The following is a 15,892-nucleotide window of genomic DNA, read 5'->3' on the forward strand; positions in this document are numbered from 1 at the left end:
CATTTAATTTATTTATTTTTATTCTCTAGATATTTTCTAGGGTTTTGTTGTATTGGGCTTGAGTTTGAATTTTATGGGCTTATGGTCCAAGAAATAGGTCTTAGGATTTTGGTATGTTTGTGGGTCCATGAAATAGGTTTTGAATTTTTGTGTAAGCATGTGGGCCTCTGACACGGGCTCTTGAATTTTGAATTATTTCTTTTATTAATTATTCTTCGACCAGACAAAAATCGGTTACTACAATGTATATGAAAGGATAATTTGAAAAAATTAATGAGTGTATTACAAAAAGAATGTAGTGTATTAAGTAAGTATGTGCATTGAGTCGAAAATGGTGTTTGAATAACTGCTCTCTTATGGTTTAGGACCACCAAATTTGAGTATTTGACAATGTCAATGGGCTACATATTCCGGCCCACCTTTAAAGCCCAACGCATTTTTGGTGCAAACTCATATATTAGTTTATTTACTTTATTTCTCACAAGCGATTTATCACTTGATTCCTCACCATTTCATACTTATAACTCTTTCACAAAAAGATAAGTTATCCCATGTCTATACTTAACCTTTTTTTCTTCTTTTTGAACGGGGAAGGAGGATTGGAACCTAGAGTGATACACACCATTCTTACCACTCCAACTAGTGCCTCAGGTGTATGTCTACACTTAACTTGATTCCACACAAATCCATATATTTTGTCAATCTACACACCCATAAATGATATCAGATTTTTGTGATACTCAAAACTTACATGTTTGAATTTGTTGTTGCTGTCCTTGTACATGTAGTCATTCCTTTCCTGCGAGACTGAGCTTAACCTGCTTGAGAGTCTGATCAAGAACAAAAAACGAGCAAAATGAAACAAATGTTGACTCTCTTCAACTCTTGTAAACAGAACCAAAAAAAATTCCACCAAATTGAGCTCATCCCACAAATGTCAAATTGGAGATTTGAGGAAAAATAAATCAAAAGCTTTACACCCTATTCTGCCTACTCTCAAGAGCACAAGTAAGAATTAATTCAATAGAATCAGGACCTATAAACTGAAGAAGCCACCAAATTTGTTAATTAACCACCACTCATATGCTTGAATGTTCTTCCCTAGGCAAGCTCAGAACTGTGTCCGACCACCTTCCCGGTGAATGGTCACTGCTATTGGATGAAACATGAGCCTCTGCTCTTGCATCCCGAATCATCTTCAGAACCTCCCTCATTACAGGCCGGTTATCTGGTGCTAGCGAGACACATGCCATTGCAATGTTTAAAAGAGCCTGAAGTTTCTCCTGTGATGCATCGTTACTTGAAGCAGGGTCATCCCCAGAATCAGTCTCTTCCTCACGGACACACCGAACCCACTTTGGAATGTCTGAACCATGTTCTTGAACAAGGTCTTGGAAGGGAGTTTTCCCCGTTAGGAGCTCCAGTAGTAGAACGCCAAAGCTGTGGACATCGGCTGGCTGCGTGGGTGGTTTTCGGATGTCACGACATTCAGGAGCTCTATAAAAGAGAGAAGTGGCACTGGCTTCTTCAACCGAGTCTGGATCACAGAATGAGGAGAGACCATAATCTGTGAGGCATGACTCGAAATCAGACCCTAAAAGAACATTAGAAGATTTCAAATCTCCATGGGTTAATCCAGGATTCTGGTGGATGTAGAGCAGTCCGGTTGCTAAGTCCTCAGCTATTTTAAGACATGATGTCCAGTGAAGAGGCTTTCCCCCACCTGTAGTTCTTGTTCCTGTAAAAGTAGCCAAAACATATCATTCTTGAAGACAAGAGTATAGAGCGCAAACATGAAAAAAATTTATAAATTTAAAATTTTAGAAATAAAAGAAGTTGGTTCAATTTCATCCATTGGTTTCCCTGCAGTCATTGAAAAATAAATTGATTACCAATATTCATAACTGTGAATGTCCAACGTTGCCCTGACATACAGAGAATATGACACTTCCCTATGCTTATTTCCATGCGACAAAGTTTCATTGTTCTTGCTTGTAAACAACGATCTTCGTCAACATGGGTCATTGGTTCAGTTTCTAGGAATTATTACATATCAGGAACATGCCATAAGTGCGCACCAGGTTCAGTTGGAAGGAGTTCAGTGCTACAATAAGATGTCAAGACAGACCAAAGCATCTGAAACTAATGGCAGTTGCGGTGCAGACATTTCACCCATAGTCACCATGCAATTATTGCCTCCTTTGCTAAGTATTCGTGAGGACTAATGAGAAATGATTAGAATTAAGAATCTATATCAACAGATTCTCACAAGCGTACTTCTAAGAAAGATTGGACTAGTCTATTGAAGTTTTTTCAATAATGTTCAATGTTTTTGTGTAGAAGGGATAGATTGGAGATTGGCTAGAGAGAAGAAAATTGATAATGATTTTCTCAATTCCATCAGACCTTCCCTTCTCCCAAATCTCCACTTTTGCGGGGAATGAATTTTGTCAAGCCCAAGTGGCAGAGGTAACCTCACTTTTAGCCTCTCTCTACTTATACCTAGTACAAAACCAGGATCACAATCTCGACGAACAGCTCACTTGCCATGGGTTTGTCATAGTAAATACTAAATAATTCTTAACAAGTGCTCTTAGCCCATTCATTAGCAAAAACAAACCTTGCTAATGAGTGTCCTTTTCTTCATAGCGTTATCTATTAGAAATGCATTGTCCACCATTTTACTCCGTACCACCGAATTATTTAGTCGCACACTTGAAAGATAGCCTAAAAAGTTGAGAGAATGCTTGGATAATTGGTTTTTATAGATCTTTTCTGGTTGAGACCCCGCAAAAAAATGACATTGACATAAATTAACAAGATAAAATTTCCATTTATTCATCAGAAATGGCATATCTTTTGAAGCCAGAATGAATTTTCCTTGATATCTAACATAATGTGTGCAAGGATCCTTCAACAACCAAAGGATAAAGGACACTCATTAAGAAATATTTGCGACAACAAATAAGAATGATGAATTAAACTCAACTAACTCCATTATCTCACCTAAAAAGTAGCTCATTAATAAGTTTTGACTTCTTTTTGGAAGAAGCTAAAATTATCCTCAACAAAATGCTCCCACTCTTCTTTTTTGTCTTTTGTACGGGTCTTCCAATCCTATATCTTTGTTTTGTTCTTTTCCCTTTTTGGGTAGCTAACCCTTTATTTTTTATTTGTACGCATCCATGCGTTCCAGGACTCTATTCACTAGTGCAAATTACTCAAATCATAACAGTACTACCACAAGAACAAAAATAATCTACTAAGAAAATCTCATATATGGAAATTCAAATTAAAAGAACAAATTTTAAATGATCAAGGTTGCAATTTTTGACAAAAAAAAGAGAGGGAGTTTTTGTTGACGGTAATTTTGGCTTACCATAAAATAACAGTCAAATTTTGAAATTCCCGTGTCGGAGTGTCTGTGTCGGTGCTTCCTTGGTCAGAACTTATTAATGAGCTACTTTTTAAGTGAGATAGTGGAGTTAGTTGAGTCTAATTAATCATCCTTATCCGGTGCCCTAATGGCACCCGATATCGTTACCCTTAATCTAAAAGAAAGTTCAAACGAAAAATTAAGATCTCAATGATCAAGGACGGCGTCCGACTTGAAAAGCCAACTGTTAATAATTTAGACTAATGCATTAAAAAATTGATCAATAGTTCATCATTTCCTTCTTATCTTCTGTTTTAGGAGGGAATGATTTTGCATGTTTTGTGTAGGAAGGAACTACTAGGAAGTACCTATTCTAGAAAATCTGGGTTAGAAGGCATCAATGAACCACTTATTAGTCAAGGATTGGTCATGGTAAATACATCCTAACAAGTGCCCTTATTCCATTAGTTTGTTAGCAAGTCTGCTAGTAATTGCTAACAAGTGTCATAAGAGCGCTTATTAATGACCATCTAACACAACTAGATTAGAAGAGATTAAGTGGATCTGGTATGCCGTGTCATATGCTGATGTGGTGTACTTAAACCAATGGAATAGTGTCAATTCATGGATGGTTGAGAATGAAAATAGTTAGTTCATAATTCAATTTTCAATTCATTTTCCAACTACCTCTAAATTGACACCATCCCATTGGCTCTAATACACCATATCAACATTTGACATAGGATAACAAGACCATTGAATATTGATATTGATCGGAACGTTAGATCCCGATTAATAGATTCAACATTTCCACTTCTTTTAGGAGGGGTAACCCTAGTTCATTGAGTGTTTTTTGTCCATAAATTTCAGACTAGAACTGATCTACATCAAAATTCCAAAACTTAAAGATCCTCAAACCAAACATCCAAAACTTAATAATTCCCTAGTGCCAAATTATAGTAACTTATACTCCAATGCAATGTTTGGTAGAAATCTGTCTGCACATAAATATAAGAAAAAAACACAAGTAGCTGTATTGTATGTAACTAACAAAACCATTAACCTAAACTCAAGAACAAAGAGAGACAAAAGGAATGGAAGATGAAGAGAAAACAAAAGAGCTCAGTAGTGACATAATTTGTGTTCTTTTTGGTGGCAGGATTAGTGTTTTGTTTGATTAAAAAAGTTAAATAAATTTTAAAAATAAAAACAAAATTACGTATAGGAAATCATTACCTCCAAACACTTGAACCACCACACACTCGTTCACAAAAAGTTTTTATCAACTTTTTTTTGTTTCAACATAATTTAAGGAAATCATTACCTCCAAACACTAATGCACGTGCCAATTATTGCTATCTTTTATTAAAAGACAATAAATAAATAAATGAGAGCGTGTATTCCACGTGCTTCAAGACCACTAGATCCAAACAAACTTCTCTCGACTCTCCCGTACTTCCTGGATCTCATGTAGGAGTGGCAAAAAAAAAAACAGTTTTGACTCGGTTTCAAGTCGAATAATGGTAAGTATTTATCAAATATACGTACTTAATTCAAACTCAGATTCATTAAATCCAAACAATAACCTAACTGAATTGGACTCGGACTCGGACTCGGTTTAGGACAATACAAAAATTTTATGTTTGAACCCGAATTTCAGACATATAAATTATGTGCAAACTCAATTTAATCCGAGTCTAACAAATTCGATAACTAAAAATCGAACAGAGTTTTTGCCATAATAATAGAATAATGATTCACCGACGTACCGTGTATGAGAGAAAAGAGGCTGCCGTTGGGGAAATAATCGTATACGAGCAGCCGTTCCTCCTTAGCCTGGAAATATGCTCTAAGTGGGACCAAATTAGGGTGTCTGAGCCTTCCAAGAATCTCCACCTGTCGTCGAAACTCCTCCATCCTTGGATATCTCGAGTCCTTAAGCCTTTTAACGGTGACGATGTACCCAGACTCCATCACTGCTTTGTAGGTGCTCCCCATCGTACCCCTCCCCAGTGTCTCCGCTGATGCCTTCAGTAGATCTTCTAAGCTGTAATTCATTTGCTGATCCCCTGCACCCAGGAACACCAGAGTCCCTAAACCCTCACCCTCCCATGAAAAACCCCCTTCTTTTCCTCCATTATTACCTCCCATGCCATATGCCTTCCCCGTCTCTGCTGTAGTACCTTCTCCGCCGCCAATTGGCCTTATTCCTTCACTTCTCGCCACCGGTAACCCCTCTTTTCGCCGGCCGCGGAAGCCGATGAAGAATATTAAGAATCCCAAGATTAGGAGAAGCAAAACGAACCCTCCTACGCTGCTTGCGATGATCTTGATCAGTTTTGAACGATTTGATTTTGATTTTCGAACTGTCGGATAGGCAGGACTGATTGCACATTGGTTTCGAACCTGTTCGCCGCACAACTCGAGGTTCCCCGAAAACGACGACGAATTGAACCGAATCAAAGCAGGGGTTACCGGAATCTGACCGGAGAGTTGGTTGTTCGACACGTTGAAGAATCCGAGGCTCGTTTGGTTCAATGGAGGGATTGTGCCGGTGAATCTGTTGTCTTGCAAGTAGAGAACGTACAGTCTATTGAGCTTGAGTAGCGATGGCGGAATGTCACCGGTGAGACTGTTCGCGGCCAGGACTATGACTTTCAGGCGGTGGAGCCCCGTAATCGGTTTCGGGAAATCACCGGAGAAATTGTTGTTGCTGAGGAAGAGCGATTTGAGATTGATTAGGCCGGAGAGGTCTGGTACTGGGCCTGAGATGGAGTTCGATTTGAAACTCAAAACCCTAAGTTGGTCTAACCGGTTCAGGATTTTCGGGTCGAGAGTACCCGTCAAATGCAAGTACTCCAACACAAGCTTTGTGACTCTTCCGTTCATGCATTCCTTCACGCCGTCCCAGTTGCAGAAATCGGTTCCTCTTCGCCATTGCAGTGAATTGAAAGGATCAATCGAGGATTTCAGGCTTAATAGAACCTCTGCATCGCCTGATCTAACCAGAGAAGGTTGAAGAGAAACTACAGCGAAAGACAAGAACAAGAGAAGATGACTGTACCTTGAAACCATGGATTCCATCAAAGAGAGATTTGACTCTCAATCTTTGCAAATCTCTAATGCGGAACACAAGAATGAAAATCTCTCGATTCTATTAAATCATGGCTGATTTGTTTCGCTGTAAATTTCCATAAACAGAGCATATAACATTTGTTTCCAAATCAAGAATGTCAAAATAGTTCAAATCACTTTCACCCCCAAATCTTGAAGAGTTACTGCAGAATTTCATAAACCCAGAAGTAAAAACCAGAGCATTTGAGAAGAAAGAGAGTTCCATCAATGGAAGACTCTCTCTCTCACTCTCTCATCAAATGGAGAGAAGACATTCATTGTTCCTCGAACTCTTTTGCTTCTAAAACTCACAGACAAGTACAGCGCAGCCTTCACGTGTGCTCCTCATCTCATAATTTCACAGTTGCAGAGGAGATTGTGAATCTCTAACTTTCTATGTTCTTAATTTCTGCAGGCATTATTGAACAAACAAAAACAAACCCACACATTATTTTATTTCAATCCTCCTAGGGCTCCTCAAAGAATCAACCTTTTTTCGATACCAAGTTCTGGGTGAAACTCATAGAATCCAATTCTCTGCTTCTTCAATGGCAGACACGCAGTTACATACAGCAGCAATCTCAATCCCTCCAAAGCTTGGAACTTGAAACACAAAAACGGCCTACTTGAAGAGCCAAAAAATGAAAGAACGGTGATGGTACACAAGTAACTATTTTAGCTAAGAAAATCAGCAATAGAATCCAAGATGGACCAATGCCATAGATCTACTTGTACTCGAACATCTGGTTCTGCGAAGGTGCAAGGAATGGGTGAGAGAATTGAAGGCAAAGATGGTCAGTAATAAATTGGAGGATCTAGCTAGCTGTCTTAGTCTTTGCCAAGGTGTTTTTATCAAGCCTTACACGTGTTGACAGCCAACACGTGGGGGGTCGTATCTATTCAAGTAGTAGTTGAGTTCACGTTAAGGCTGTGTTTGTGGAACTACAAACCCGAAGTTTTCCCCAACAGTTCAGCAGATCTCGCTAGTTGTCTTGTTGAACCATTCGCAATGATATTGCCTGAAATCTAGGCCTCCAAAGATAGTCATGGCAGGATGATCTAAGAATTTCACACACACACATATATATATATATATAATTTAGTTCCCCCCACATATATAGTCGTTGTTATAATGGTGTAAGAACTAAGTAGTCATGGCTAGGGACGTATTCATTCCTTGATAATGGCACCTCGCCGCCTTCTATTAGACTTTTCTGTTAAGAAAATATAAGACGACGTCGCTAAGATTTGTATCCTTTGATGGATATATATGATTAAGTCCATTTTCAAACAACTAACAATGTTTTTTCCTTCGCTAGGTGAGTTGGGTTTAACTCATTTGTTGGGATTAGGGCAAATGCAATGAGAAACAACTTACTGGGCCAACATTTTTGTTGGCCCGGTCCTACCTCTATTACACAAAAAGTCAAGTCAAACACGTATTCTAATACAGCCACTTCAGCAAAACACAAATTTCTATACACTTTTTCTTCCCACACACTTTCTCTTTCCACCCAACCCAACAACATTCCATTCCTCCATATTATCCACAACAAAACTACACCAAAACATCAAATATCAATACATCCACATCAACAAAACACTTATCCCAATACAGCCACATAAGCAAAACACATTTTACAATACAGCCACATCAATAAAAGACAACATCTTTGTTGGCCCAATATCAATTCACCATTGCATTTGCCCTTAGGAAGAACAAATCCGATGTATTTAAGAGAATCGAAACTCCAAAACAGACAATACAATTGATTTTTTGGGGTGTGGATTTTTGATATGGTAATGGAGCAATTCATTCCTGTTGGACATAGTCTCTACTTGTTGACAAGTGTAGTAGAGTGTTAAAAACGTATAAATGTCACATCAATAAAACTTGTGTCTTCTGATGGGTATGTATGATTAAATCCACCTTCAAACAACTAATTAACCATTTTGCTATGTTTGGTGAGTTGAGCTTAACTTATTTGTTGGGATTGACGGAACAAACACGTAAAGATAATTTGATATATCCATTCCACGAGAACTAAAACTCCAAAACAAAAAATGTAATTGATTGTTGGGGTGTAGATTTTTGATATTTTCGGTGCATTATATAAAAGATTTATTGTTGGTTCGGTGTTGGTGCAATGGAGTTATCACGGGCTTGAATTTTTATTTTTATTTTTTTCCTTTTACCGAAAGTAATGAATAATGAAGTGGTGATGGTGCCAGTTGCATGTCCAATGTGGTGTACTTCCAGTTCCAGTGACTGTAATATTCCAATTCAATACAACAAGACATGGCGACATCAGTGAATTGGTCCAGTTTTTCATGGGACACAAAGAGAATCAAATCAAAATAAATATAAAATAAGTTTTTATTTCATTGTTTGCATAGTTAGTACTTAGTTATTAGGTGCTTAGGCCGGGATAGGGGCTCCAATTTCGGCGCAATTCTCTCCTAAATTTATATTAAATCATGAATTAAAATGTTTGATGAAATATTTTGATATTCATAATATTAGAATATAATAGATTTTGGAAAAAAAATTCTAAATCTTAATCCCTAAATCCTAAACTCTAAACCCTAAACATTAAAAATTAAACGCTAAACTCTAAATCCTAAACTTTAAACCCTAAACACTAATTTATAACTCCTAAACTCTAGTATATTTTTTTTAAAAAAATTATGATTCAACACGATTTTTGAGGAGCATTGGAGTCAAGAATTGAAGGCCCTGACCTCCCATCTCGTTTAGGCCTAACATGCATTCAAGTATATGACAAGCATTCAATAAAACCGTTTTATTATTGTTTTTGACCTCGAAAAAGAATATTACCATATCTACTCTAATTCAAATCTTATGAGTATAATTAAGAGTGTGGAGCATTATATTTGGAATTGTTGCAAACCATCACTGTCGAGCTTCCAGCATTCTTACCTACCCTTGAAAATCTTGTTCAACCATGTTTATTGATTTCAAGATTGCTAACAAGACAACTAATGTACGGTAGCACATGTCTCATTTCAATATTCATTGACTAGACCATTTCTTTTTTCGTGTGTTAAGTTTATTTATTTTTCTTAACAAATGATTCATTATAAAAGAACCTTTTTAGTGAACGTGTCACAATTAATTATTCCTCTATGAACGGTGACATATAAAATCAAGTTATCGTTATATTTATTCATCTTTCTACTTCTTTTTTCGAGTGCAAGATAACTCTGCGAGTCAACAAGTTTTTTACTACCAATTGAGGCGCTCCCTTCATTACCACTCATATGGGGATGGTCTACATAATTCATAACTACTCCTCTTACTATAGCATACTTAATCAGCCAACATTGAGATCCAAATTTTTTTGGTTCACTCCAACCTTCCCTATTTGTCTTATTGTTGTTAAGCAATTTTTTTTTGTCTTATTGTTGTTAAGCAATTTTTGGACATCAAACGGATCTCTCTAAAAGATCATTTTAATGTGACCCATTTCCCCTCTTTTGCAATGAGTTTTCGCTATAACATCTTTTGTTCTAGCTAATTGTCCACCCTTTCCAAGTGTGATTTCTATGTTATATATATTCCTGTATCTAGGGGCATATCGGTTGAAGTAGGTGTTATATTTTTGTTTAGAATTGATTTCTATTTTGCAAAATTGTTAATACTATATATACAGATTTTCTATAATGAGCTTATTTTTCAGACTTCGTTCACTGTTTTTCATAATCGAGCTCATTCATATAATCTATCCACTTGTTATTGAGCTAGGTAGATCTACTCGTCTTTGTTGATAAATGTGAATGTCTTAGTGAAAATTGCAATCACACTGCTATGCTTATAATTGCAAGGCACCCAAGCCCCTAAAGGTGGTGAGGTTTAGCACATACCACATGAGATACATCTTTAAGGAATCAATGCTCATTGGATTATGAAACTTCCCCAAATACTCTTATCACAGCTCCATCAAGGGCAAATACATTCTGTGGTCTATTAAATGTGCCAAATTGCCAATACAAAATGTAATGCAGTGTATATAAGGTCACGGCAGACAAAAAAATCTTGGCAGAAAGTCTATCCAATTCCAGTAATCACATAAGACAGACCAACCGACGAAAAGATGAAACAAAATACGAAATTTCTTCTTTACCATGCATCAGACAGAAAACACCTCAAGCAGCTTGTGCTGAGCGTTTACGAGCCGCCGCTCTCTCAAGTGCCCTCTGCCTGTTAGCTTCCATACGAGCTCTTTGCTCTGCAGTGATCTGATCTTCCTCGGAGCAGCTTTCTCCACTATTTGGCACTTGATTTGGTACTTCGTTCACAGTGGTTTCAACAAAAGGTCTACCACCAGCTACATTGTCACCATCCAATGCCTGAGATTGTTCCTGAATTTAATATGATGATGAAGAATATGATTAAATTCCAAAAAAAATAAGTTAACACTAGATAACAGTTATCAAGGAACTTGAAATAGATTACTTAACTTAGAATCTCAAACACAGAATATATTATACTTATACCTGTAATTATATGCTACTTATTTTTTTGCCTAGATTAATTTGATGACATTCTCGCCAGCATATTTACTAGCTGAAGATTTATCAATTCCATATATTGAGCCTTTTTTCAAATGAATTGCAACCTATCGAAGACTACAAGAACATGTTGGAGAAACCACAACAATTTAAACATTCGAGTCACATTCAAAAGAAAGCCCCAACAAATTTATGAGGAAATGAGGACATGCTTAATTGTGATATTGCCTAAATACCAACAAGTGTATCATTGCATAGACAGATTTTCGGGATTGGTTCATTGCAAAATTGATCTTCGATGACAACGATTATGTCAATTTTGCAATCAACGAGTAAGTGCCCTTCCCTTGACCATACTTTCGCAATCAACGATTACTTCTCTTAAGCCAGCTTACCAACGATTTGTTTACCATCCTATAAAAAATCTACAATGAGTTACACACCTTGTTAACAAACTTTGATATAAAAAAAACAAAAAGTTAGCTGGACTGTTTTTGCAATTCAAAATCAAGATGTTCTATGGTTTACCTCTTCAAGGCTATATAGAAATAGCAAAAATATGCCAAATATTGAACTCTTTTCTTTGTTGGTAGATATTTATGGACCAACGAAAGATCAAGCAGCAGATAAACACACTTGCACACATTCCAGCTCACTTTCGTGGGGAGAGAGAATGTAGAGGTCCAATCAATGCCTTTGAATAAAACATTTCAATATTTTGTTTTCTGTTTCTAAAAAAAAGAATTCGACTGAAGATTGTAGTCCACGCCACTTGTTTATCTTCTCAGCCCTAACCCAAGTGAAACGTCAAACATTATTTTTTCCAGTTTCATGCATCTTGTATTTCATGCAACAATAACAACAAAGTAAAAAAAGCTAAGGAACTTTTACAATCTAGTTTTGATCAAAAGCGCACATCATAATTGTAAATACTCCTTTATAATGTAACATCTAAGACAAGTTGCTTTTATGCAATAAGCAGATGGTTTTTTCTTTTTACCCAGAACAATCTAAAATGTGGAAAATATTGATTTTATTTGAAAAGTGAATATTGACTACTTATAAAATCAGATGGCAATTATATTGACAAAAACAAAGTTCAACTCTTTTATTTGGTTTACCTTCAAGTGAAAGACATATTCAAACTCAAACTCTACAAATTAGTCCTTTCAGATAAATGTGTTGGAAAGTGGAACCGTAGAAGATAAACGAGAATAACAGAAGGGTGAATAATACTTACTTCAAGCGTCCTCTGATATATATCATGAAGCATATCTTCTTCTATGCCATTTGCGGAATTAACCTTTGGAGATGAAACTCCCTCATGATGGCTTTGTCCCTCGGGAAGGACACCTTCGCCAGGGTTTGAAAGATCTGGATCAGAATCAAGGAAGGATCACAAGAAATAAAAAGGAAAAAGCCTAATAATCTCTTGAGATAGATATATTCATCAAATTAAAGTGAGATTAAGAGGATAATGTATAATGCTATATGAAATGATCTATAAATAAAAATGTGTAAGGAAGGGATCTCTCTTTTCAACTCACAACCACCTAAATGCAGGCACATAGTCACATACTCACATAAGCACAAGTACATACCTAAACTAAGTAACTAACATACTAAAAAGCTGCAACTCAAAACCATTTAATCATATATTGCTTCATGATTCATTAGATTAAAAAAAAGGAACATGAACATGCCAAAAGGGTCAAAAATATTAAATTTTCATATATTTTAAATATGTAATTTTGCACGTGTTTTGTATATAAAAACAAAAATTGACATCCTAAGGTATGGCACATTTCTGATATATGACCACATGAACTGTCAGACATAATTCACTCTTCAAATTCTGGACGAATAAATATGTAAACATTTAGCAGAGCATCAAAAATCCCATACGATCAGATCATATATAGGGCTTCCTTATTGATATATCTGCAATACAAATATAGAGGGTGATTTATCTACCTGAATCTTGAAAATCTTTAATACTCCAATTTTCAGCCATATATGGCTTTTTAAAGTTATCTACAAGATGATGCCTTAGTACGAACAATAACAAGTACATTTTCATCCAAATAATGAAGCCGACTGATATATATAACTGTGCAACATTTGAACAAAGCTTTTACTATAGACAAAAACGAGGGAGAAAAGATAGCAAGTAGACCTTGTTCATTGCTTGGACCATCATGTTCAGCAGGTGGCTCATGCAACTTTGTTGGATCACCCCCGTTGGCAACTCTTTCCCTCAACTCTCTTATACACGTCTGCCAAGAAAATTGTAAGAATCTATTAATCATTACAACTTGTTTATAATACATTCTACACAGGAATATAGCAACCAGGTAAGGAACTTGTGTACATATAATAAAGTATGAAAGTTTCTTGCATCATATGTGTTGACATTTGTAATTAATCCTATCTGGAAGTACCGAAAAGAGAATGTAAATGTATATTTTCAATATGATGGAAGTTTTATCGCTTAACCTAAATTATAGAAAAATGAACAAAGTTCCCAGGGATGGTATCTAGCCAATCCGAGCACTCTATCCCATCTCCACTCCAAACAACTAATACTTCACTCATTCTTACTACAATGTCATCTAGGAGTTTTGGGAATCTTTTGAAAATGAATAACTTCAACCGCTTTCCTCATTTGGTGTAATCAAAAACTATATAAAAAAAAGGTAAACAACTTGTGCACAAGGCTCACGCAATTGGCGGGGTCGGGTACAGACAAGATATATGTAGACCTTACACCCACATATATATGGAGAGGTTATTTCTAGGAATTGAACCTATGACCTCTACGTTGTAATCAAAACTATAGAAAAAGTAGCGGAAAAAAGGGACACAAACAGAGGTGACCAAGGGATGTCAACCCAATACAAAACAATTATCTATAGGAAGCTAATTTTAGTACATAAAATTAAGGACTTCCATCTAGAACAGCAAAACAAAGAAATCAGGTAGAGAGATTAAATCCAGGTTCTTAATGCTTCCTCTATTGATCTGGCTGAAATCCAATCTATGCCAATTACTGTCTTTTAAGGGTAATGTGTGGTTTGTGTTTCAGCTTCTTTTCACATAAGAAACATCTGTTTGCCATATAGAAACTATGCTTTTGAAGATTTCCAATTATTGAGATTCTTCCCCAGAAAATTCCCTTCTCTAATATCTTTTTGAGCACTAGTAACTCCATTCAATTAAAACAAAAAAAATCATTCAATTGCTAAAAATTTAATTTATGAGTTCCAATACATTTATAACCTCCAGACCTTCATAAGTCTTGAATATTATTTGAGTTATATTGGTAAATATGTCAAATCTAGAGGATGAAATATCACTGGAAATGTAATTGAAAATAAAAGTATTCTCCTATTCATTCATGATGTGTCCCTGAAGGAAAACCAACAAAAATTCCAATACTCGTAAAATTTAAGAGTTACATAAACATGAATAGATCCAGAAGTCGAGTACAAAACAATGGATTGTAAAATTCAGGGAAACATCATTGGAACTAGAACCCTATACCTATTAGTCATTGATTGCCCCACTGTCCCAGGCTCGTTGTTTATCTACGCATTCGTCTATCCTCTCTCCGTCAGCTAATTCATTTTCTATTGAAATCTAAACCAATCTATTAAGTAGCCGCCATGATTACAACTTGATTGAACTTTTAATTTGTCTGAAAAGCATATCATTTCAGACTTTATCAAAACTGAGGGTCCGAATATTTAGTAACTCTTTCCAAGAACTAACAATAACTTTGAGATTGCTAGGTCAACTACTATATCTTGAACTGACCAAGGAACAGAGACCCAACTTTTACAATCACATCTTTACTAAGAGCACAGAAATATAAAGTAGGTCAATCATACCAATGACAAAAAAAGAACAGGAAAATGGCCATGTCTTACCTTAACGCGCTGAGTGGCAGCAACTTGTTCTGTCTTATGTACAAACTGATCAAATGAATAATAAGGAATCAAATGGGAGTGCCATTCACTGTACATTCGGATCAGATTCCCCAAATCGCTAACCTGTGAAATGCAGAAGTGTATACACCAAACAGAATGATTTAATAACAACATAAGTGATTAAAAGAACAGAAACGTTGTGTCCTTCTTTGATTAAAGTGGAAGAGGGTGGATACCTCGTGACCCCGACCTCGGTACCTGAACGCGCGAGGGAAGTGGCGAAGTACATAGCCAAGACCATCGTCAGAGAGGAGAAGCTCTGGTGTGAGCTTAGGTCGGCTTCTAGGGACCTTCTTCGGCTTCGCTGCTACCACAGGTTTCGAATAAGAAGAAGAAGATCTAAAGGAGGAACTGTTAGTGTTGAAATTGGAAGGTCTAGGGTTAGGGTTTGAATCAGGTGCAGAAGAAGAAGGGCAGTCACGTGACCAGTGGCCTGGAAGACCGCATTTGTAACACCCAGTAGGGGCTGCTGCCTTTCCCTTCTCCATCACTCTCCTTCCTCTTAGATTCTCTCCGGCTCTGCTCCGCCTCTGCGACTCACTTCACAGTTCACAAGGAATTTAATATTTTTTAATTAATACATTTTTCTTTGGCGGGAAATGGAAGAGGGATTTTGCCATTTTGGTAGTGGGCTTGGGCCGTATTTGGCACCTCAAGCAGTCAAGCATGATCCTTTTTAAATTGTAAGTTCAGTTTGACAAAGGTTTTTTTAGTACTTGCCATCCAAACAGGGTTTCTTGTACACATACTTCAAGACAATTTTTTCAGCATTTTATACTATTTTGAAAACGCTATAAAATGAAAGCATTTCACTAGTATTTTAGTAGACAAAGTCTATTTGTCCCCATTATTTTGATTTATTTCAATTATACCCTCATCC

At 36.5% G+C, this 15,892-nt stretch overlaps 2 protein-coding genes across 2 annotated transcripts; both read right to left on the bottom strand.

The window, feature by feature from the left end:
- Window positions 1-849: 849 nt before the first annotated feature.
- Window positions 850-7,305, bottom strand: LOC119998965 (inactive leucine-rich repeat receptor-like serine/threonine-protein kinase At1g60630). The gene is made up of 2 exons (XM_038846448.1): window positions 5,146-7,305; window positions 850-1,738 (listed from the first exon to the last, which is right to left on the bottom strand). Exons 1-2 carry the CDS (start codon window positions 6,458-6,460, stop codon window positions 1,080-1,082), a joined length of 1,974 nt encoding a protein of 657 aa, XP_038702376.1. The 5' UTR covers window positions 6,461-7,305; the 3' UTR covers window positions 850-1,079.
- A 3,146-nt stretch (window positions 7,306-10,451) lies between these two features.
- LOC119998326 (TIMELESS-interacting protein) lies at window positions 10,452-15,561 on the bottom strand. The gene is made up of 5 exons (XM_038845629.1): window positions 15,189-15,561; window positions 14,953-15,075; window positions 13,200-13,299; window positions 12,264-12,397; window positions 10,452-10,873 (listed from the first exon to the last, which is right to left on the bottom strand). Exons 1-5 carry the CDS (start codon window positions 15,498-15,500, stop codon window positions 10,658-10,660), a joined length of 885 nt encoding a protein of 294 aa, XP_038701557.1. The 5' UTR covers window positions 15,501-15,561; the 3' UTR covers window positions 10,452-10,657.
- Between the last annotated feature and the right edge of the window lie 331 nt (window positions 15,562-15,892).

The sequence above is a fragment of the Tripterygium wilfordii genome, chromosome 5 (assembly GCF_013401445.1).
Source record: "Tripterygium wilfordii isolate XIE 37 chromosome 5, ASM1340144v1, whole genome shotgun sequence".
Classification (NCBI taxonomy): Eukaryota; Viridiplantae; Streptophyta; class Magnoliopsida; order Celastrales; family Celastraceae; genus Tripterygium; species Tripterygium wilfordii.

Bases quoted from the DNA above. Each gene is read 5' to 3' on its own strand.
- LOC119998965 (XM_038846448.1), bottom strand. From the start codon at position 6,460: ATGGAATCCATGGTTTCAAGGTACAGTCATCTTCTCTTGTTCTTGTCT. The intron at 1,739-5,145 runs GTACGTCGGTGA...CTACTTTTACAG, and splicing joins CCTCTTTTCTCTCATACACG to GAACAAGAACTACAGGTGGG.
- LOC119998326 (XM_038845629.1), bottom strand. From the start codon at position 15,500: ATGGAGAAGGGAAAGGCAGCAGCCCCTACTGGGTGTTACAAATGCGGT. The intron at 15,076-15,188 runs GTATCCACCCTC...TGCATTTCACAG, and splicing joins ACCGAGGTCGGGGTCACGAG to GTTAGCGATTTGGGGAATCT. The intron at 12,398-13,199 runs GTCTACTTGCTA...ATTCTGATCCAG, and splicing joins TGGTCCAAGCAATGAACAAG to ATCTTTCAAACCCTGGCGAA.